General features: G+C 42.4%; 1 protein-coding gene across 2 annotated transcripts; it reads left to right on the top strand.

The window, feature by feature from the left end:
* The first annotated feature begins 1,172 nt into the window (after positions 1-1,172).
* LOC106611315 (forkhead box protein O3-like) lies at positions 1,173-25,384 on the top strand. Of its 2 annotated transcripts, XM_045723670.2 has the most exons (4): positions 1,173-1,600; positions 1,815-1,944; positions 2,063-2,640; positions 21,788-25,384. In XM_045723670.2, exons 3-4 carry the CDS (start codon positions 2,101-2,103, stop codon positions 23,246-23,248), a joined length of 2,001 nt encoding a protein of 666 aa, XP_045579626.1. In that variant the 5' UTR covers positions 1,173-1,600; positions 1,815-1,944; positions 2,063-2,100; the 3' UTR covers positions 23,249-25,384. The 2 variants fall into 2 exon arrangements, with proteins under 2 accessions (XP_045579626.1, XP_014066839.1); XM_014211364.3 differs by having other exon boundaries at positions 1,173-2,640.

The raw sequence follows: 25,384 nt of genomic DNA, 5'->3' as shown, positions 1-25,384 counted from the left end.
CTGTATTATTTAATTAAAACGATCACTAAGAGAGAACTACTACAGTAGGGTGAATAATATCATAGATGTATTTAAGGCTGCTTGTCTAATGTTGAAGGCAACATCCTGCCACCTACCTTCTTCATAGTCTTACATTTTATTTAGGAAACAGAGATTACTGTAGCCTGAGTGCCAGTCTGTGATGTGCTTTCATGTCACCGCTTTGTCACTAATTGTCATGCCAAACAATTGGCTTGACAATAAGCAATGGAGTTGGCAAGCGCCCAAACAGATCTGGGACCAGGCTATAGAAGGAGACAACAGATCTGGGACCAGGCTATAGAAGGAGACAACAGATCTGGGACCAGGCTATAGAAGGAGACAACAGATCTGGGACCAGGCTATAGAAGGAGACAACAGATCTGGGCCCAGGGTACAGAAGGAGACAACAGATCTGGGAGCAGGATATAGAAGGAGACAACCGATCTGGGACCAGGCTAGGAAACATAGATTACTGGGCATAACCTTGTAGTTTAAGACATGATGACATACCTTGACTGTGCAGCACCTTGTGTAATTTTGCCCTCCAATGCGATTTCATGATCATAATAGTATTATAATTATTATTTTAAATTCCAAGTAAGTACCTCTGTAATTCTGTAGAATTATGATGACACGTCACTGTATTAAAGCTGCAATAACTTTTTGGGTGACCTGACCCAATTCACATAGAAATTGAGTTATAGATTTGTAATTCTCATTGAAAGCAAGTCTACGAAGTGGTAGATATGTTCTATGTGTGCTATTTCTATGCTTTCAGTTCATACATTTCGTTTTTGGTTTTTATACTTATGGTTTTGTACACTAGCTTCCACCTGCTGAAAATACAACATGTTTGGTTATTAAAAATATATTTCACAGCGGTTTAGATGGTACAATGATTCTCTACATTCTGAGTGCTTGTTTTGTCACATAAACGGAAATTAGAGTCCTGCATATTGGCCTTTAAATTATATTATTGTGCTGCATTCACGTACTAGTCTGAACTAGGAAACTCGGACATTTTCAATTAGCTAATTCATTGAACGCAGCACTTGATAAACTACAACCAGTAGGAAGCCGGAAAATGTCGTGTTCCGACTAGCACATGAACGCGGCATTAGTATGTTACGTTCACTTAACGTCACTTGAAACGTTCCAACCTGTCAATGTGATGCGATACAGCGTGTCTCTTTAAAAGCCGATTCCTTTAGCGCAGGTCTGTTCTGTCCTCTGGGACTACTAGTTGCTAGGCTAATTGTATTGTACTACAGTGCTAGGTGCCAGTTAGGGATGGCCTTGGAGGTTGTGTGTGTGGTGTGCACGACTACTCGAGATGAGGAGAGGTAGCGCAGAGTCACAGACGGAGCGAATGTTTTATTTATTCGAATTTCGACATGCAACATTTTGTAAGTAGCTTAACTCTACAATTGGACTCGGTGCAAATGCTGAAAATGTCTCGATGGTAACCAGTAGCTAGCTCACTGGAGGCAGGGAAAGGGCTCTCGGTGGTGCTCTGCTCATAGCTAAACGAATAATAAAGGACTTCGAAAGGAAATGGTCAAGATGGCAGCTGCACTCGGTATGTGAAGGTGCTAGTTTTACATTTTGATGTAACCCGCATATTGGAAATGGTAAAGGAACACGGGCAAACGGAGCGCTGTTGATTGAGTAGCTAACGTTATCTATTCATTGAGGACGCGCTACACGCCATTCCCAAGATAGGTGATGGAATTATATTGAATCCCTTAACGTATGTATTAACAAATTATATAACTTTTTTTTTTTTTACAAAGTACAAACAGACGCTATCTCAATGCACATAAAACAAGGGACTTTTAAGCCGCGCCATCAGTTTTGCTGCGATCAGCAGAGAAGACAGTCGACTGGACGCACGTGGAGTTCTATCAGCTGGATGTGTGGAATGTGGGTACTAGTTATTGTACTCATTGTTTTAATATGAGTCTGGTAATGTCATGCTGATATTATGCATGATAACCAAACAAATAACATTTTATTAATGGAATGCAATTTTGTTAATCAGTGTATACCGAATACAAGCGACAAACCAAGGAGAGGAATATGGCTGAAGTACCGCACAATGATATTGACATCGATCCAGACTTCGAGCCCCAGAAACGACCAAGGTCTTGTACCTGGCCTCTGCCTCGACCCGAGTCCAACACAGGGAAGCCCGACTCGAACGATGACATCATCCCGGAGGACGAGGAGGATTATGTCACAGCGCCCAGCATCTCTAGCTCCACTCCTGTCAACAATGTGAATGGTGGCATAACTATACCTCAGAACACAAATAACTTATCTGAACACCAAACCATCTCCGCCACTAAGGAAGAAGTACTAACCCCAACTTCAAAAGAGGAGACGCATGCTTCACAGACACATGCTTTCACAGCTCTCAATGGCCTGGCCTCCCAACCTAGGAAGTCCTCAACTCGGAGGAATGCCTGGGGGAACTACTCCTATGCGGACCTCATCACCCAGGCCATAGAGAGCTCCCCGGACCAGAGGCTGACGTTAGCCCAGATCTATGATTGGATGGTGAGATCTGTCACTTACTTCAAGGACAAAGGGGACAGCAACAGCTCTGCAGGCTGGAAGGTAAGCAGTGGTAGTGGGGTGACATCACTGATATGGGAACTATGCGTTCAGTCAGAATACTAACAAAGTGCTGTGTGACCGAGCCCATGTTTTTAAGGTACGCCGTCATATGAAGGTGGCGTCTGAATTGATAAAGAAATGCACTGCTTTCACTTGGACTAAATCCACCTTTTAGGTACATAATGTACATATTGTAGTGGACAGGCGCACACACACGTTAAATACTTTATTTGATTCACATTACATCAAGAAGTATTCCAACATTTTAAAGGTGCATTCAAACAGACACTCGGACGCATTCAATCACATGCATACCAAGGACCACAGTATGGTATGCTGTTAGACCATGTCTCTCGGTGTGTATTAGATGAGATCCCAGAATTTATTCAATCATGCAGCACTGTCCAGGGACTGCCCGGTCCCTCGCAGATATCACTGATGACTGTTGCCAACAGCTCTCCTGTCACCCCATGATGCAGTGTTGTACTGTAATAGAAAAAGATGCACCAATTGTCATTCAGCTCTCTTGATGAAGACCATTCAGAGAAATTCAGGACAATCAGGTGTGGTCTCGCGTTTAGGACAGAGCCATATACAGTAGAGGTCGACCGATTAATCGGTATTTTTGGATGCCGACTTGTCAGATTTAAATATATATATTTTAGACCTTTTTAACTAGGCAAGTCAGTTAAGAACACATTCTTATTTTCAATGATGGCCTAGGAACGGTGGGTTAACTGCCTTGTTCAGGGGCAGAACGACAGATTTTTACCTTGTCAGCTCAGGGATTCAATCTTGCAACCTTACGGTTAACTAGTCCAACGCTCTAACCACCTGCTTTACATTGCACTCCACGAGGAGCCTGCCTGTTACGCGAATGCAGTAAGAAGCCAAGGTAAGTTGCTAGCAAGCATTAAACTTATCTTATAAAAAACAATCAATCAATCATAATCACTAGTTAACTACACATGGTTGATGATATTACTAGTTTATCTAGCCTGTCCTGCGTTGCATATAATCGCTTAGGTACACGTTGCTCCAACCATAAACATCAATGCCTTTCTTAATCAATACACAAGTATATATTTTTAAACCTGCATATTTAGTTAATATTGCCTGCTAACATGAATTTCTTTTAACTAGGGAAAATGTGTCACTTCTCTTGCAACAGAGTCAGGGTATATGCAGCAGTTTGGGCTGTCTGGCTCGTTGCGAACTGTGAAGACTTTCTTCCTAACAAAAACAGCCGACTTCGCCAAACGGGGGATGATTTAACAAAAGCGCATTTGCGAAAAAAACACAATCGTTGCACGACTGTACCTAACCATAAACATCAATGCCTTAAAATCAATACAAAGAAGTATATATTTTTTAAATCTGCTTATTTAGCTAAAAGAAATCCAGGTTAGCAGGCAATATTAACCAGGTGAAATGGTCATTTTGCGTTCATTGCACGCAGTCAGGGTATATGCAACAGTTTGGGCCGCCTGGCTCGTTGCGAACTAATTTGCCAGAATTTTACGTAATTATGACATAACACTGAAGGTTGTGCAATGTAACATGAATAACGTTTTGTTTTGGAGATGATAGTTTCCGGATTCGACCATATTAATGACCTAAGGCTCGTGTTTCTGTGTGTTATGTTATAATTAAGTCTATGATTTGATAGAGCAGTCTGACCGAGCGATGGTAGGCAGCAGCAGGCTCGTAAGCATTCATTCAAAATAGCACTTTCGTGCGTTTTGCCAGCAGCCCTTCGCAATGCATTGCGCTGTTTATGACTTCAAGCCTGTCAACTCCCAAGATTAGGCTGGTCTAACTGTTATGAATTGGCTAGCTAGTTAGCCGGGTGCGCGCTGATAGCGTTTCAAACGTCACTCGCTCTGAGACTTGGAGTAGTTGTTTCCCTTACTCTGCATGGGTAACGCTGCTTCGAGGGTGGCTGTTGTCGATGTGTTCCTGGTTCGAGCCCAGGTAGAAGCGAGGAGAGGGACGGAAGCTATACTGTTACACTGGCAATACTAAAGTGCCTATAAGAACATCCAATAGTCAAAGGTATATGAAATACAAATAGTATCGAGAGTCCTATAATTCCTATAATAACTACAACCTAAAACTTCTTACCTGGGAATATTGAAGACTCATGTTAAAAGTAACCACCAGCTTTCATATGTTCCCATGTTCTGAGCAAGGCACTTAAACGTTAGCTTTCTTACATGGCACATATTGCACTTTTACTTTCTTCTCCAACACTTTGTTTTTGCATTATTTAAACCAAATTGAACAAGTTTCATTTTATTTGAGGCTAAATTGATTTTATTGATGTATTATATTAAGTTAAAATAAGTGTTCATTCAGTATTGTTGTAATTGTCATTATATCAAATAAATAATTTTTTTTAAAATCGGCCGATTAATCGGTACCGGCCTTTTTGGCCCTCCAATAATCGGTATCGGCGTTAAAATCATAATCGGTCGACCTCTAATATACATTGCATTCGGAAAGTATTCAGACCCCTTGACCTTTTCCATGTTTTGTGATGTTACAGCCTTATTCTAAAATGCATTTAAAAAAAAATCCTTATCGATCTACACACAATACCCCATAATAACAAAGCAAAAACAGGTTTTTGGACATTTTTGTTAAATAGAAAATAGATTTTATTTGTATTTATTTCACCTTTTATTTAACCAGGTAGGCCAGTTGAGAACAAGTTTTCATTTACAACTGCGACCTGGACAAGATAAAGCAAAGCAGTGTGACACAAACAACAGTGTTACACATGGGATAAACAAACATTCACTCAATAACACAATAGAAAAGTCTATATACAGTGTGAAAATTAAGTACGATTAGGGAGGTAAGGCAATAAATAGGCCATAGTGGCAAAATAATTACAATTTAGCAATTAAACACTGGAGTGATAGATGTGCAGATGATGATGTGCAAGTAGAGATACTGGGGTGCAAAGGAGCAAAAAAAATCAATATGGGGATGAGGTAGTTGGGTGGGCTATTTACAGATAGGCTGTAATGAATGGTAAGCTGCTCTGACAGCTGATGCTTAAAGTTAGTGAGGGAGATATGTCTCCAACTTCAGTGATTTTTGCAATTCGTTCCAGTCATTGGCAGCAGAGAACTGGAAGGAAAGGTGGCCAAAGAGGTGTTGGCTTTGGGGATGACCAGTGAAATATACCTGCTGGAGCGCGTGTTACGGGTGGGTGCTGCTATGGTGACCAGTGAGCTGAGATAAGGTGGGGCTTTACCTTTGCCAGTGGGTTTGGCGACGAATATGTGGTGAGGGCCAGCCAACGAGAGCATACAGGTCACAGTGGTGGGTAGTATATGGGGCTTTTAAGCTCTCGGGTTTGATGGGGAGCGTCGCTGCACATCTATTTTCAGGTCTCTCCAGAGATGTTCGACCGGGTTAAAGTCCGGGCTCTGGCTGTGCCACTCAAGGACATCAAGACTTGTACAGAAGCTACTTCTGCCTTGTCTTGTGGCTGTGTGCTTATGGTCATTGTCCTGTTGGAAGGTGACCTTTCACCCCAGTCTGAGGTCCTGCGCGTTCCGGAGCAGGTTTTCATCAAGGATCTCTTCCCTCAATCCTGACTAGTCCCCCAGTCACTGCGACTGAAAAACATCCCCAGAGCATGATGCTGCTACAACCATGCTTCACCATAGGGAGGGTGCCAGGTTTCCTCCATACGTGACGCTTGGCATTCAGGCCAAAGAGTTTATAGTTGAAGTCGGTAGTTTACATGCACCTTAGCCAAATACATTTAAACTCAGTTTCACAATTCCTGACATTTAATCCTAGTAAAATTCCCTGTTTTAGGTCAGTTAGGATCACCACTATTTTAAGAATGTGAAATGTCAGAATAATAGTAGAGTGACTTATTTCAGCTTTTATTTCTTTCATCACATTCCCAGTGGGTCAGAAGTTTACATACACTCAATTAGTATTTGGTAGCATTGCCTTTAACCTCTATGGGCTAGGTGGGACGCTTGCGTCCCACCTACTCTACAGCCAGTGTAATCCCGTGGTGCGATATTCAAATACCTCAAATGCAAAAACTTCAATTTTTCAAACATATGACTATTTTACACCATTTTAAAGACAAGACTCTCGTTAATCTAACCACACTGTCCGATTTCAAAAAGGCTTTACAACGAAAGCAAAACATTAGATTATGTCAGCAGAGTACCCAGCCAGAAATAATCAGACACCCATTTTTCAAGCTAGCATATAATGTCACATAAACCCAAACCACAGCTAAATGCAGCACTAACCTTTGATGATCTTCATCAGATGACAACCCTAGGACATTATGTTATACAATACATGCATGTTTTGTTCAATCAAGTTCATATTTATATCAAAAACCAGCTGTTTACATTAGCATGTGACTAGCATTCCCACCGAACACTGCCGGTGAATTTACTAAATTACTCACGATAAACGTTCACAAAAAGCATAACAATTATTTTAAGAATTATAGATACAGAACTCCTCTATGCACTCGCTATGTCCGATTTTAAAATAGCTTTTCGGTGAAAGCACATTTTGCAATATTCTCAGTAGATAGCCCGGCATCACAGGGCTAGCTATTTAGACACCCAGCAAGTTTAGCACTCACCAAAGTCAGATTTACTATAAGAAAAATGTTATTACCTTTGCTGTCTTCGTCAGAATGCACTCCCAGGACTTCTACTTCAATAACAAATGTTGGTTTGGTCCCAAATAATCCATTGTTATATCCAAATAGCGGCGTTTTGTTCATGCGTTCAAGACACTATCCGAAAGGGTAAATAAGGGTGACGAGCATGGCGCAATTCGTGACAAAAAAAATTGTAAATATTCCATTACCGTACTTCGAAGCATGTCAACCTCTGTTTAAAATCAATTTTTATGCCATTTTTCTCATAAAAAAGCGATAATATTCCGACCGGGAATCTGCGTTTAGGTAAACAGACGAAAGAGATAAAGCATGGGGTCGACTCGGGCACGCGCCGAAGCCCATAGTACTCTGATCGGCCACTTGCCAAACGCGATAATGTGTTTCAGCCAGAGGCTGCCTCGATATCATTCAGCTTTTTCCCGGGCTCTGAGAGCCTATGGGAGCCGTAGGAAGTGTCATGTTATAGCAAAGATCCTCAGTCTTCAATAAAAAGAGCCAAGATGAACAACAACTTGTCAGACAGGCCACTTCCTGCATGGAATCTTCTCAGGTTTTGGCCTGCCATATGAGTTCTGTTATACTCACAGACACCATTCAAACAGTTTTAGAAACTTTAGGGTGTTTTCTATCCAAAGCCAATAATTATATGCATATTCTAGTTACTGGGCAGGAGTAGTAACCAGATTAAATCGGGTATGTTTTTTATCCGGCCGTGTCAATACTGCCCCCTACCCCCAACAGGTTAAATTGTTTAATTTGGGTCAAATATTTCGGGTAGCCTTCAACAAGCTTCCCACAATAAATTGGGTGATTTTTAGCCCAATCCTCCTCACAGAGCTGGTGTATCTGAGTCAGGTTTGTAGGCCTCCTTGCTCGCACATGCTTTCTCATTTCTGCCTACAAGTTTTCTATAGGATTGAGGTCAGGGCTTTGTGATGGCCACTCCAATACCTTGACTTTGTTGTCCTTAAGCCATTTTGCCACTACTTGGAAGTATGCTTGGTCATTGTCCATTTGGAAGACCCATTTGCGACCAACCTTTAACTTCCTGACTGATGTCTTGAAATGTTGCGCCAAAGCCCCATACACTACCCACCACTGCGACCTGTACGCTCTTGTTGGTTGGCCCTCGCTTCATACTCGTCGCCAAACCCATTGGCTACAGGTAATCTACAAGTCTCTGCTAGGTAAAGCCCCGGCTTCTCAGCTCACTGGTCACCATAGCAGCACCCACTCGTAGCACGCGCTCCAGCAGGTATATCTTACTGGTCACCCCCAAAGCCAATTCCTCCTTTGGTCTTCTTTCTTCCAGTTCTCTGCTGCCAATGACTGGAACGAACTGCAAAAATCACTTATGCTGGAGACTCATATCTCCCTCACTAGCTTTAAGCACCAGCTGTCAGAGCAGCTCTCACAGATCACTGCACCTGTACTTAGATGGGCTGTTTACAGATGGGCTATCATCCCCATACTGTATTTATTTTATTTATCTTGCTCGTTTGCACCCCAGTATCTCTACTTGCACATTCATCTTCTGCACATCTACCATTCCAGTGTTTAATTGCTATATTGTAATTACTTTGCCACCATGGCCTATTTATTGCCTTAACTCCCTTATCTTACCTCATTTGCACTCACTGTATATATACTTCTTGTTTTCTTTTTTCTACTGTATTATTGACTATGTTTTGTTTATTCCATGTGTAACTCTGTATGTGTCGAATTGCTTTGCTTTATCTTGGCCAGGTCGCAGTTGCAAATGAGAACTTGTTCTCAACTAGCCTATCTAGTTAAATAAAGGTGAAATAAAAAAATATCCACCATTTTCCTACCTCATGATGCCCTCTATTTTGAAGTGCACAAGTCCATTCTTCAGCAAGGGACCCCCACAACATGATGCTGCCACTCCTGTGTTTCACGGTTGGGATGGTGTTCTTCGGCTTGCAAGCCTTCCCCTTTTTCCTCCAAACATAACAATGGTCATTATGGCCAAACATTTCTATTTTTGTTTCATCAGACCAGAGGACATTTATCGAAAAAGTACGATATTTGTCCCCATGTGCAGTTGCGAACCATAGTCTGGCTTTTTTATGGCGGTTTTGCAGCAGTGGCTTCTTCCTTGCTGAGCGCCCTTTCAGGTTATGTCGATATAGGACTCGTTTTACTGTGGATATAGATACTTTTGTACCTGTTTCTTCCAGCATCTTCACAAGGTCCTTTGCTGTTCTGGGATTGATTTGTACTTTTCTCACCAAAGTACACTAATCTCTAGGCGACAGAATGCGTCTCTTTCCTGAGCGGTATGACGGCTGCGTGGTCCCATGTCGTTTATACTTTCTGGAGGACTACAATTTTTTTCCTGAGGTCTTGGCTGATTTCTTTTGGTTTTTCCATGACGTCAAGCAAAGAGGCACTGAGTTTTAAGGTAGGCCTTGAAATACATCCACAGGTACACCTCCAATTGACTAAATTATGTCAATAGGCTAATTGACATCATTTGAGTCAATCAGAAGCTTCTATAGCCATGTACATTTCTGGAATTTTCCGAGCTGTTTAAAGGCACAGTCAACTTAGTGCATGTAAACTTCTGACCCACTGGAATTGTGATACAAAATAATCTGTCTGTAAACAATTGTTGGAAAAAATACTTGTCATGCACAAACTAGATGTCCTAACCGACTTGCCAAAACTATAGTTTGTTAACAAGAAATTTGTGGAGTGGTTGAAACACTTAGGGTGGAGTCATTAATACTAGTTTATGTAAACTTCTACAACTGTGTATCTTGGTTTCATCAGACCAGAGAAAATTGTTTCTCATGGTCAGAGTCTTTAGGTGTCTTTTGACAAACGCCAAGTGGGCTGCAAGTGCTGCGGAGATGGTTGTTCTTCTGGAAGGTTCTCCCATCGCCACAGAGGACCTCTGGAGCTCTGTCAGTGACCATCGGGTTCTTGGTCCCTGACCAAGGCCCTTCTCCCCCGATTGGCCGGGCAGCCAGCTCTAGGAACAGTCTTGATGGTTCCAAACTTCCATTTAAGAATGATTGAGGCCCCCGCGTTCTTGAGAAACTTCAATGCTGCTGAATTGTTTTGGTACCATTCCCCAGATCTTTGCCTCGGCACAATCCTGTCTCGGAGCTCTGGCCAATTCCTTTTCCTTGGCTTGGTTTTTGCTCTAACATGCACTGTCAACCGTGTGACCTTTTATATAGACAGGTGTGTGCCTTTCCAAATCATGTCCAATCAATTGAATTGACCACAGGTGGACTCCAATCAAGTTGTAGAAACATCAAGGATGATCAATGGAAACAGGATGCACCTGAGCTCAATTTCGAGTCTCATATTAAAGGGTCTGAATTCTAATGTAAATAAGGTATTTCTTTTTTCTTAATACATCTGTTTTCGCTTTGTCATGAGGTATTGTGTGTAGATTGAGAAATATTATATTTAATCAGTTTTAGATTAAGGCTGTAATAAAATGTGGAAAATGTCAAGGGTTCTGAGTACTTTACATTATTGCTCTGGTTTGGTTGATTTGGGCTATAGGCTAATTGTTCAGTTTTACTTAATTTTAGATCCAGGCTAGGCTACTAGGATTCTAGAGTTCCTCTGACTGACAGTCGTATCAGTGGTCGTTACCTCAACCACAAATTCATAAACCCTACTTATCTCTTAATTCGATTTTTAACCATAACCACACTGCTAACCTTATGTCTAACCCTAGCTCTTAAACTCTAGGTGGCATTTTGCCTTCCCCTAGCAGTTCAGCCATTAGCTTCGCCCACGACCGGCTCGTGAACTACAATCCCCATGCTGTGTGTTAAATGTTTAGAAACGTTGATTAATCATGGCTTTTGAAACATATGGCCATTGTCTTTCATCACTGATAAATAAAACCGATAGACTTACTGTAGCAGTTTTGCACAGATCCATACAGCTATATGGGTGACTTCCCGAGTTACGTTTACACACAGGTGTTCAGAGTAGCCATATAGCACAGGTACCTGTTGTCTTCTGTCTGTTTTCTGTATACAAGGTCTGTAACATGGATATATGGCTGTGTGGGACCGCTAACCCTATAAAGGTGTGTAGTAATTGAACCTTTTTGTTTTTTGAAACTTATTTCTTGCTGATTTACAAAAATATGTTCTTTGTTTCCAAAACAGTACCGCAAGCGACGTGTGTTAATGTTTACATCAAGCATCGGGGTGCTTAACAAAACTCTCCCAGTCAGAAGATACTATTGGCAATGGGCACTAAAACAGTTTGCGTCTGTGAATGGGGTAGCCTAACCTTAAATTCATAACAATAATTGTTTTCAGTAAATTTTTACAATCTAGCCGTTGTGGCTGTGGTAACTAGTGGAAACCTGAGACTAAGGGTATTTGCATCTAGTAGAGCAGCGTTGCGCGAGAGGGGAAAAAAAACAACCCAAGGGGTACACGTTTTTGGCCGTATTACTACACGTTTTTGTTTTTGGCCGTAGTACTACACGTTTTTGTTTTTGGCCGTATTACTACACGGCTGGTTCAAATGATCAAAGCTTGATGATTATTTTGAGTCCGCTGTTTAGTGCTAGGGCAAAAACCCAAACTTGCTCCCCTTGGGGTCCCGAGGACCGAGTTTGGTGAAACCATGTAGTAAAGGACTTCTGGCCTGCAGGCCTCCATGCAAATCTCTAATCACAAAAAATAAACACTTCTTGTAAAGCAATCTTTGTCATTAGTTGCAACTTTTAAAACACTTTAGGCTAACCAATTGTTTTGGGCTCCCAAGAAGAGAAGCGGTCTAAGGCACTGCATTACAGCGCTAAAGGCATCACTACTGACCCTGGTTCAATTTCAAGCTGTATCACAACCGGCCATATTTGGGAGTCCCATAGGGCGGAGTACAATTGGCCCAGCGTTGTCCAGGTTAGGGTTTGGTCGGGGTAGACCGTCATTGTAAATAAGAATTAGTCCTTAACTGACTTGCCTTTTTTAAATAAATACAAAACTGCTAGTGATTTGTGGTTTAAGTGGATTTATTAGAACAGTTGTCAGTCACAAGATCATAACCAAGGGGCAGTTAAACACAAGTGTACCAAATGAGTCCCTTTTATAGCGATCTACGTTTGATTAGGTGGCCCATAGTGCTTGATATAAGGAATAGGCTGCCATTTGGGACGTGACGAAGGATAGCTATGATGATGGTGAGAGAGCCGTTCTTTATGTAAAACAGATCTATACAGCTGAGGATGAAAACAAAAGACTCACTACTAGTCCTGAGCAGCCTAATCATACCTGGGAAGGGAGTCCCACTAGTCCTCAGCAGCCTAATCATACCTGGGAAGGGAGTCCCACTAGTCCTCAGCAGCCTAATCATACCTGGGAAGGGAGTCCCACTAGTCCTCAGCAGCCTAATCATACCTGGGAAGGGAGTCCCACTAGTCCTCAGCAGCCTAATCATACCTGGGAAGGGAGTCCCACTAGTCCTCAGCAGCCTAATCATACCTGGGAAGGGAGTCCCACTAGTCCTCAGCAGCCTAATCATACCTGGGAAGGGAGTCCCACTAGTCCTCAGCAGCCTAATCATACCTGGGAAGGGAGTCCCACTAGTCCTCAGCAGCCTAATCATACCTGGGAAGGGAGTCCCACTAGTCCTCAGCAGCCTAATCATACCTGGGAAGGGAGTCCCACTAGTCCTCAGCAGCCTAATCATACCTGGGAAGGGAGTCCCACTAGTCCTCAGCAGCCTAATCATACCTGGGAAGGGAGTCCCACTAGTCCTCAGCAGCCTAATCATACCTGGGAAGGGAGTCCCACTAGTCCTCAGCAGCCTAATCATACCTGGGAAGGGAGTCCCACTAGTCCTCAGCAGCCTAATCATACCTGGGAAGGGAGTCCCACTAGTCCTCAGCAGCCTAATCATACCTGGGAAGGGAGTCCCACTAGTCCTCAGCAGCCTAATCATACCTGGGAAGGGAGTCCCACTAGTCCTCAGCAGCCTAATCATACCTGGGAAGGGAGTCCCACTAGTCCTCAGCAGCCTAATCATACCTGGGAAGGGAGTCCCACTAGTCCTCAGCAGCCTAATCATACCTGGGAAGGGAGTCCCACTAGTCCTCAGCAGCCTAATCATACCTGGGAAGGGAGTGCTTTCCCTTTTATTTTTCCCCAGTGGAGGTACTTCGTCATCTGCCAATTTCCATTTTATCAGTAATGTTCAGGCTTCTCTAGGAATAATGATCATAGTGATAACATAGGGCTGGGCCATATCAAACTCATTAGATGAATTCCTATTTGTTTTGCATGTAATTCCTAATGCGTGTATCATTTAAATTATTTGTATATTTTTTTGAGCGTTTGTCTGCTGGTTCGTTCATGTTGTCTTTTTGGTCTCATCTATTTAACTCCTGGGCTATGTGCACATTACCATTTATACCAGAGATCTGGATATAATGAGGAGACGCTCATGTCTCCGTCCTAACAATAGGAGTTGTGCTGAAGGCAGGTGACAAGTTTGGGTCCAAAATAAGCCCATAGAAACACATTGGGCTTATTTTGGCGAGAGTGAAACCTCTCGCTTCACCTCTTCCTGTTTACACACACCAATCCTCTCCCCCTGCCACACACTACAACAAAGATGAGATCACTTCTTCCTCTGACAAGCGGTTTCAACTTGCTAATTTGAGATTTGGTCTGACCAAATCGGTCATGTGGACTTGACACATGAAGACATGATTTGACTGTAATAGAAAAGATGACCTTTTAATGACACCCTTATGTCTCAAATTACATGCAGAGCAGACACTACTCAAATAGGACTATCTATGAACCTTTAGTCATTCTAGAAAATGCTTGCTCAGTGTGTCGCGTTTATTGCGGTACCACATACCACTAACAGCATTTTAGCCAAAGACTGTTATACTGGCTGTCTAGTCTGTGCAATAAGCATAAACACAATTTATATAAGGAATTGGCAACTTGTTCTCAATCTGAGAAATAAGGTATGCCAATTGATTTCAACATCTGAACAAAGTGGACAGGTTAGCATGCTGTTCAAAGGTTGAGACGGACAGAAGGGTGTTCATAAACTGTTCTACCCTGTTAGATAACAAATGGATCCAATTTGGCTCAACTTTAAATATGAAGATTAGCTGGCTACTGTAAATTCCGGACTATAAACCGGAACTTTTTTCCCAGGCTTTGAACCTCACGGCTTAAACAATGATGCGGCTAATATATGGATTTTTCCCGCTTTCAAAATTTTTTTCCCAAAAAAACACATTCTGTGACGTGCTCAGTTTTTTGGCGGCATGAAGCTTTCATTAGACCAATGAAATTGCCGAACGGGTTAAGGTCAAACAACTTTTTTGTTTACTGTTTTGATTAAATCGAGCGCTCTCAAACTTCCCATCATTCTGATTACGGTAGTCATTTTGTCACCCTCATCATGGCAAAGACATGGAGAAATGCATATGATGCAGCTTTCAAGTTGAAGGCGATTGATCTGGCTGTTGGAAAAGGAAATAGAGCTGCTGCACGGGAGCTTGGTCTTAATGAGTCGATGATAAGACGTTGGAAACAGCAGCGTGAGGAATTGACTCAGTGCAAAAAGACAACTAAAGCTTACTGCAACATTTATTTTTTTTTTTTTGTTACAAGCCGTGTTTTTGTTAAAGCCTGTGTAAAGTTCATTTGTTTCAATGTACCGGTAGGCACCTGCGGCTTATAGACATGTGCGGCTTATTTATGTTCAAAATATATATATTTATTTATTTATTTATTTATTTATTTATTTATATATATATATATATTTTATTTATTTAATTCAGTGGGTGCGGCTTATATTCAGGTGCGCTTAATAGTCCGGAAATTACGGTACTCACTAGCTTGAGTGATTGTTTACTAGACCTTTGCTCATTTTCTGTAATGCCCTGCTACAAGTTAGTAAAATCAAATTTACAATCAAATTGTATGTCACATGCGCCGAATACAATTGATGTAGCTTTTACCGTGAAATGCATGCTTACGAGCCATTCCTAACGATGCAGTTTAAAATTAAAATAGAACAATTTTACAAGAGGAATAAAAGGGCATTTTCTTAAACCGACTTGAAAGCCACATCCAGTAATTATTGCAAAAAAGGTTCAACTGTTTAGATGAAATTATCATTGTGGTAGGTTTATTTTTAGCCTAGGTATAAGCCCTGAATTATTCGATTATTGCTGACTGTTTTGAAATGGTGTATTTGACCTTTTACTTTTTTTTTTATTGTACAACAAAGCTTATTTGGGGAACATTTTAATAAGGTCCATGTCAACGCCCATGTGGAAATCAATTAGCATAATATAAAAATCCATCACTTTAAGCTAGAGATCTGTTTTTCATTGGATGTCCCAATCCACCACATCAGCCTATATAAAACTTCCGCATCTGCGTTGAAATGTGACCGAGCTAGAGCGGTGTTTGTCAGACCATGAGACATCCCGAAAATCGGTCTTCTCACGATCGTCTGAACAGTTTGGGTTACACAATAATATAACCCCTCTGTGTAAAGGTGAGACTCTCACGAACACATACATGGTGGTTATACACAGGCTTCACAACATCTGTCTGACGGTCCCCCGGTACCGTTTGGTTATTGGTGCATTTGAGTGCATTTGGAAAGTATTCAGACCACTTCACTTCCCCATTTTGTCACGTTACAGCCTTATTCAAAAATATATTATTGTTTTTCCTCATCAGTCTACACACAATACCCCATAATGACAAATGTATTTGTTTTTTTATATACATTTGCAAAAATATCACATTTACACAAGTACTCAGACCCTTCCCTCAATAAAACCCCATTCCTAAAGAGGTTTTCAAAGACCTGTTTCAGAATCATGGCATCTGGGAAGTTTCTCCCATTCTTCTCTGTAGTTCCCCTCAAGTTCTCAGGTTGGATGGGGAGCATCACTGCACAGCTATTTTCAGGTCTCTCCAGAGATGTTCGACCGGGTTCAAGTCCGGGCTCTGGCTGGGCCACTCAAGGACATTCAGAGACTTGTCCCGAAGCCACTCCTGCGTTGTCTTGGCTGTGTGCTTAGGGTTGTTGTCCTGTTGGAAGGTGAACTTTTGCCACAGTCGAGGTCCTGAGCGCCCTGGAGCAGGTTTTCATCAAGGATCTCGCTCTACTTTGCTCATTTTTCCCTTGATCCTGGCTGATCTCCCTGCCACTGAAAAACTTCCCCACAGCATGATGCTGCCACCATGCTTCACCATAGGGATGGTATTGGCTAGGTGCTAAGTGCTGCCTGGTTTCCTCCAGATGTGACGCATGGCATTCAGGCCAAAGTGTTCAATCTTGGTTTCATCAGACCAGAGAGTCTTTAGGTGCCTTTTGGCAAACTTCAAGGGGGCAGTCATGTGGCTTCCGTCTGGCCACTACTGTAAAGGCCTGATTGGTGGAGTGCTGCAGAGATGGTTGTCCTTCTGGAAGGTTCTCCCATCTCCACAAAGGGACTCTGAAGCTCTGTCAGTGACCATCAGGTTCTTGGTCACCTCCCTGACCAAGGCCCTTCTCCCCTGATTGCTCAGTTGGCTGGGCGGCCAGCTCTAGGAAGAGTCTTGGTGGTTCCAAACTTCTTCATTTAAGACTGTCAACTGTGGGACCTTATAGACAAGTGTGTGCCTTTCCAAACCATGTCCAATCAATTGAATTTACCACAGGTGGACTCAAATCACGTTGTAGGAACATATCAAGGATGATAAATGGAAACAGGAAGCATCTGAGCTACAGTGCGGCAAAAAAGTATTTAGTCAGCCACCAATTGTGCAAGTTCTCCCACTTAAAAAGATGAGGCCTGTAATTTGTCATAGGTACACGTCAACTATGACAGACAAAATGAGAAAAAAAAATCCAGAAAATCACATTGTAGGATTTTTATATTTATTTGCAAATTATGGTGGAAAATAAGTATTTGGTCACCTACAAACAAGCAAGATTTCTGGCTCTCACAGACCTGTAACTTCTTCTTTAAGAGGCTCCTCTGTCTTCCACTCGTTACCTGTATTAATGGCACCTGTTTGAACTTGTTACCAGTATAAAAGACACCTGTCCACAACCTCAAACAGTCACACTCCAAACTCCACTATGGCCAAGACCAAAGAGCTGTCAAAGGACACCAGAAACAATTGTAGACCTGCACCAGGCTGGGAAGACTGAATCTGCAATAGGTAAGCAGTTTGAAGAAATCAACTGGAGCAATTATAAGGAAATTGAAGACATACAAGACCACTCCCTCGATCTGGAGCTCCACGCAAGATCTCACCCCGTGGGGTCAAATTGATCACAAGAACGGTGAGCAAAAATCCCAGAAGCACACGGGGGGACCTAGTGAATGACCTGCAGAGAGCTGGGACCAAAGTAACAAAGCCTACCATCAGTAACACACTACGCCGCCAGGGACTCAAATCCTGCAGTGCCAGTGCCCCTGCTTAAGCCAGTACATGTCCAGGCCCATCTGAAGTTTGCTAGAGAGCATTTGGATGATCCAGAAGAGGATTGGGAGAATGTCATATGGTCAGATGAAACCTAAATATAACTTTTTGGTAAAAACTCAACTCGTCGTGTTTGGAGGACAAGGAATGCTGAGTTGCATCCAAAGAACACCATACCTACTGTGAAGCATGGGGGTGGAAACATCATGCTTTGGGGCTGTTTTTCTGCAAAGGGACCAGGACAACTGATCCTTGTAAAGGAAAGAATGAATGGGGCCATGTATCGTGAGATTTTGAGTGAACCTCCTTCCATCAGCAAGGGCATTGAAGATGAAACGTGACTTGGTCTTTCAGCATGACAATGATCCCAAACACACTGCCCGGGCAACGAAGGAGTGGCTTCGTAAGAAGCATTTCAAGGTCCTGGAGTGGCCTAGCCAGTCTCCAGATCTCAACCCCATAGAAAATCTTTGGAGGGAGTTGAAAGTCCGTGTTGCCCAGCGACAGCCCCAAAACATCACTGCTCTCGAGGAGATCTGCATGGAGGAATGGGCCAAAATACCAGCAACAGTGTGTGAAAACCTTGTGAAGACTTACAGAAAATGTTTGACCTGTGTCATTGCCAACAAAGGCTATATAACAAAGTATTGAGATAGACTTTTGTTATTGACCAAATACTTATTTTCCACCATAATTTGCAAATAAATTCATTAATAAATCCTACAATGTGATTTTCAGGATCTTTTTTCTTCTCATTTTGTCTGTCATAGTTGAAGTGTACCTATGATGAAAATTACAGGCCTCATCTTTTTAAGTGGGAGAACTTGCACAATTGGTGGCTGACCAAATTTTTTTTTGCCCCACTGTATATTTCAAAATTCATAGCCAAGGGTCTGAATACTTATGTAAATAAGGCATTTGTTTTATTTTTAATACATTTGCAAAAAATGTCAACCTATTCACTTTGTTATTATGGGGTATTGTGTTTGAGGGGAAAAAAAATGTAAATCAATTTTAGAATAAGGCTGTAACATAACAATGTTGAGAAAGTGAAGGGATGTGAATACTTTCCCAATGCCCTGTATATGGAGACTTAGTGACAAAAATAAGGGGTGAAATAATGTACATCTTATCTCTGATATACAGTAGTTAATCCAGCTCCCACTGTGATAATGCTGTTTTGTCATACACCAGTTCTTATATTCAACCTTGAATGTAGTTTTTATTTAACCTTGCAGTCAACCCAATTCGTTCAACACGTAACTAACCTTATTTTTAGAGTATTGATTCTATGCATCATGTGAGGCTGCTAGATGGATCACCAACCCTTTTGCTGTAGCTATTGTAAGATTTTTGTGACGGTTATGGAGTTTTGGGTAACATTTAATTGTCTTGCAATTGAGCGTAATCATTTTGGTTGAAAGATGTTTTGAGCTTGTAATCCATCATAATGCGTCTTTGACAATGAGCTATGACATCCTTAATTAATACAACACATTTTTGGTGAAACCCACGTCTCAAAAACCAATGGTTTTGACCGCTTGAAACTTTTGGGAACTAAGATTTTTACTCCCGACTACCGTTCTACTGTGCTCGTCCAAAAATGAACAACTTTACCCTCCATGTAGAAAGTAAACTGCTATTGGGTTAACTATGTCTACTTAAGACAGTTAGGCATTTTGTTCACGTTATTGTCTAGAATTGTCCGTTACTTACACGATAATACAGTAATAGTGCCAGCCCTTGCTAATGCTCTGATGCAGTGTTATGGGCCTACCTACTACGATTAGCTTTAAATCAATGGGAGGCTTGCCATTGGCAGTTGTGCTCCATACCTCCTTTTTTTCATTGGCTGGTGGCCTGAGCACAATCAATCAGCTGACTGGAAACTGTTGGTCAGCAGTGAGAGATAGCAGGAGAGCCTGAGAGAAGTGGGGGGGTAGTAGAGGGTGACAGAAATGGAGGGTTTGTGTGTGAGGGAGAGGCCCTGTCTGTTCACAAGGCTTTGCTTAAAGGCTGCTAGCGCTGCTGTGCACTGACAGGGTGGGGGAAGGGAGCACTGCACTGGGTGCTTTTGGCACAGTCTTTCTACAGGAATCATGTTTTAGATGTGATATCTTTTCACTCTGCAATTCCATCAGAGAATCCATAGAATCTTGCTTAGTTGATTTGATTTTGATTTTCCACAACTGGAAGAGTGTTTACCATGTGTTTGTTTAATGTCACATCAGTGACAAAAGACATGCAGAATAATTGTCAAGGTATTCGGTTCACAGGCCTCGTGGTAGTGTTGCACACATCCATCCCCGTGTCAGTCGACATCCTTTTTAGATGTGACCACACTGGCCAGCCAGCTAGCCTACTGGTGTGACAGGTTGGAGGAGGAAGCCAACATGCGTACCCCTGTTTCTTTCTCCACACAGAAGAGCACTTCGGGGAGAGAACCCGAAGTCTGCACGCTGCACAATACTTTTTGAGGAGGTTTTCATTTAAATGGGCTGGGACTTGTCGCTGCCTGAGGGTTGTGGAAAATGTAATTCCTACTCTTCCGTAGCGGGCTTGAGTTCAACTACATAGCTTGGCAACAAAGGCATTCATTTAACTGAATAGTGAACGTGAAGTTCCAAGATCTTGGAAAAGCCTAGAATGTGGGAAAGGAAAGGGGCTTAGGCTTTTGACTGTCTCTGCCACAAATAATTAACTTTCTTTTGACGTCAGTCCCAGCTGAGCTAAAAAAAAAAACCCACCTAAAGGCTTTGTTCTTTTTTAAAGGCATCACAACAATCAAACGTTTATATGCTATGACTTGGCCTACAAGGAAAAGTTCTGGATTGGGCTACATGGGTTCTCAAGAATGAGCCTTTGTAGTTTGATTGGATTATACATGGGGAAAATACAAATGATGTAACAAAGAATACATTTGGATCTTAATGAGGTAGGTTTGTGTTACCCTGATCTGCTAACCTTAGTCATGAGCACCTTGCCAGGCTAGTCCATAACAAAGACAGGCTGAGTCATTAAGAGTTAAGGAGAAGCATGTTTCACTTCTTACTGACTGGGTGATGAAAAGGTTCACGGTTTTATTTAACCCTGTAATTAATTGGCTTGGAGTAAGCGAGGGCTGAGGGCTTTGCTAGAAGTTTGATTTCACAAGACCAACCCATTGACCCCAAAGTAAAATATAGACCGGCATGGTCAGGCCCAATGACCCATAGTACATCGTGGACAGACTTGTTCAGTCATCTCTCACATCACAGAACTTCCCAGCTTTGTAGACTATTGTGTGATTCTAGCGGAATGCTTACGTAGGCTATTATGCAACCTGAAACCATATGGGACATATCTAATTTGTATACCACCAATCAAGCTGTCAGCTGACTCTAGCCTAAATGGTAGAAAGACTAGAACCACTCCCATCCATACATGCCATTAGCCCAGCCCTCTGAGCCCTGGTGCTGCAGTGCCAGAGATGACTTACTGCGCTGGTTCCTCTGCTCTACGGCAGTACTCGGTTAGTGTAGCCTGAATAGACTTTCATTTAGACGCTACATGGTTGAGAATATCTCCAGGGAAAGCTGTTAGACCTTTTACAGAAGACAGAAAATGGGTCACAGCTGCAGTGGAATACTGTATCTCCCAGAAGAAGACACGCATTGTATAACTAACTGCAGTGTAATAACCAGTGTATATTAGTGTTTTCTGCTTAGTGCCCAGTTTATGTATAGTTGAGTACAGAGGTTGATATTTTACACAAGTCTCCATAGGAAAAACAACTTTTTGGAGCAAAGTTACCACTTACTGCCAAGAATCTTTTAACATCAAAGACGATTCACAAATTTGCATCAGCAATTAAATCAATACTGCTAAATCCACGTGTATTGGGCTCACTCCATTAAAAAAAAAATGATCACGTTATATTGTTGCTCTTAAACCTGAGTAGTAACACTAATTACACAACTGAAGTGACCTAATTCTAACCAACCCTCTCCTCTGTCTCCAGAACTCCATCCGACACAACCTCTCTCTCCACAGTCGTTTCATGCGGGTGCATAATGAAGGAACGGGGAAGAGTTCCTGGTGGATGGTAAACCCAGAGGTTGGGAAAAGTGGCAAAGCTCCACGACGACGGGCCGTATCCATGGACAACAGCAACAAGCTGATCAAAGGTGCTCGAGGCCGCGCCGCGAAGAAGGCATCTCTAGGCCTACAAACCTTCCAAGATGGCAGCTCTGAGAGTTTATCTTTGTCCTCTAGCCTGTCCAAGTGGACAGGAAGTCCCACGTCTCGCAGCAGCGACGAACTGGACACCTGGACAGACTTCAGGTCACGTACCAACTCCAACGCCAGCACGGTCAGTGGGCGCCTCTCCCCCATCCTGGCCAACCCGGAACTGGACGAGTCTCTGGATGACGACTCGATCGCGCCCCTCTCCCCCATGCTCTACTCCAGTCCCAGCAGATTGTCCCCCTCCACCGCCACCCTCGGTCTGGGCGACATGGCCCTTACTATGAACCTCAACGACGGGCTCCCTGACCACCTGATGGGCGACTTTCTTGACAACATCAGCCTGACAGCGTCCCAGCAGCCCCAGGGGCAGGAAGTGGAGAGCATAACCAATCAGACGGGGAGCTCAGTGTTTACCTACACGTGTCCAGGAAGCAGCAGCAGCAGTAGTCTGGTCGTCCCGTCCTCTGGCAGCTTTGGCCCTCCCGGCACCATCTTCCTGCTCAGCCCCCCACCCTCCTCAGTGGCCTCCCTACGTCAGTCCCCCATGCAGACCATCCAGGAGAACCACCAAGCTTCCTTCTCCTGCCTGTCCTCTCGTTTCAACAACCACCACACCCTGCAAGACCTAATGAACCTGGAGACCCATGGCAGCCAAGTCAGCGACGTCATGCTCACACACTCTGACCCGATGATGTCACAAGCCAGCACCTCTGTCACTTTGTCCCAGAATTCCCAGCGGAATGCTATGCTTCTCCGCAAGGACCCTATGTCATCATCAATCCGGGACTGTGCTGCAGGTCCGAATTCACAGACTTCCTCAGTGCCCGGTTGGTGGGCTCAGGCTGGCTTGTCAACACCTGACAATGAAGTCTTGTGCTCAAGCAATGAATTGTCCCAGCAGGCCAACCAGCTTCTCCAGCACCTTCCGTCTCCCAGTAGAAATTCTTGTATGCAGCTTGGTGGCTCTTGTACCAACAGCAGATCTGGAAGCCTTTTGCAGTTGAATGCTCAGGACCACTTCCCAATACCTGCAGACCTTGATCTGGAGGGGTTCAACGGCATCCTGGACTGTGACATCATACGTAATGAGCTGATGGACGCTGACTGCCTTGGCTTATGCTTTGACCACTCGCCCCTGCGCTCTGATACTCAGATCACTAATAACTTAAGTACAGCAGGGGGATTCTCCAGCTCCAAACAAACCTCTTCTTCCCCAAGCTGGGTTCCAAGCTAGCTGAGGTACTGTACTACCCAGTGCCCGGTCTCAGAACAGTGTCAAGTTTGGGGTCAGTTTGAATTTCAGTTAAGGTAATTCAATGAAATTTCAGTGTACTTGCTGAATTGACATGGAATTGAACCCAACCCTGATCAGTATAGTGATCATTGCAGATGAGCTTTCATAACTCATGCATATTGTGCAACTTGATTGTATAGCAGGGCTAAGTGTCAAGTATTCAATGATTTTCTTGTTTTTATTATCAGGCATTACATATTTAGATCTGCACGTGTCTGGAAGACAAGATGGAGATGAGCTTCTTGTACCCTAAACCATGTTCCAAAAAACAAGGAGGCTTGAGTCTGCTTTCAGGGCATGTATTCACAAATCGTCTGCCAGTAGAAGGGATGATCTAGGACCAGGTCCTCACTCTTATTCATAATGATCTGAAAGGCAAAAACTGATCTTAGATTAGCACTTGTACTCTGAGGTGCTTTGTGAATACAGGCCCTGGACATGTGTGTAGTCTGTTGGGACAGTGACATTAAAAAATGTTTTTTAACCTTTTTAACACCAGTGTTATCAGTGGGATTTATGTGAAGTAGACACTGCTTTTAAGTCTCAGGGATTTGTCCTTATGTGGTGGATTGTAAACACTGATATATATATATATATCAAACTTTTTTTTTTACCCTGCTTCCCATGTCATATTTCTTAACCAAACAATATTTTTACCAAACCATTTGTCAGTCCAGTGGTTGACTGCCTGGTTACATCTAACAAGCTCCAGCGAATGTGACCCTTTTGTTGTAGATACTTGATTCAGCTTTTTATGCTTTTACTGGTATGTTCTCAGCAGAAAAGAGGACAAAATAAACAATTGTTTTTGAAAAGCCTTGCATCAGTGCACAATTCCATGCACCTATATAATAAAACATGGTTTTTATGTGTAATATCAAGTCCAAGGTAATCCACATTGTGTTAATTGTACTGTATGTAACTTGTGTTTGAATTTTCTTATATGATTTTAGTATTCAATACTCCTGTGATAAACCCTGAAAAGGATGACAAGATTCTGCTTGTAAAGGGGGGACCTGATCCTAGATCAGCACTCCAAATCTGACACTTTATGACTGCGGGCCCAGTTGTTGGCTGGTTGTTATTCCTTAAAGTGATGTAATTACAGCTTAAATCTAATTTTTGAACATTTTACAAGCATTTACTCATGCTAAATATTGACATATAGGCTAGGCCTAAAATATGATTATGGAAAATAACATTCCACGTAGAATCAGAAGCAATAAACTCTCAATGTTCTGAATTATTGCCCCGAAAAATATGAAGTCAATATTTTGAGTTGATTGCCCACATGGAGTAGGATTACGTGAAGAGACGTTAACTAACTTCATAGCAACAAAGGAGGTCTTGGTAATTAATTTCGATGGATTTAAACTCCTAATTCAACATATTTAGAATACAGTAATTGGATTGGTTTTGGGATGATTAACCATTTGACAGGCTGGTTTTATGCTGAAACAAGTTGTTTGTATCATTAAAGGAGCAATCTGCAGTTGCAATGTCCGTTTTTAGACTTTCAAATGAATGATGCATACCCATTGATTCTTGAAGAATGCAACATAGATGCCTCATGTGCTTACCTCAACTGTCGTAACCCATTCAACCCTAAATGTAAACAAACACTATAGCCTCAACAAGGTTAACTATTAGTGTGATATCATGGAGGGTCGGTCCATGAGTTTGAAAGTGCTTACATTTCTCCAACCCCATCCCTCAGCAGTTTACCAAATCAGCGGCGGGAGTGTCCGCTTTGTTGTTCAAACTGCAGATTGCGCCTTTAAAGTAATTTAACAGTATTACGTCACGTACTGTAGATCGACACCCACTGCCTACCGATGTTCTTATTTACCTCACTGGTCCTCCATGAATTGCTTCTGCATTGCTTGCTGTTTGAGTTGTGACATCTGCTGATGTAAAAAGAGCTTTATAAATACATTTGATTGATTGACCACAACCATATTTGATTTGTTGGCTTTTCCTCATGTATTTTTCCACTTTGCATTATGTTATGTATGTCTGAAAAATGGTGCATGTAAATAAAAGCTTTGTGAAGCACTATAATTGTCTTGAAAATGG

This window comes from Salmo salar, chromosome 09 (assembly GCF_965601325.2).
Source record: "Salmo salar chromosome 09, fSalSal1, whole genome shotgun sequence".
NCBI classification, from domain to species: Eukaryota; Metazoa; Chordata; class Actinopteri; order Salmoniformes; family Salmonidae; genus Salmo; species Salmo salar.
The sequence above is the reverse complement of the archived record's forward strand: the minus strand, read 5'-3'. Positions and strand labels throughout refer to the sequence as shown.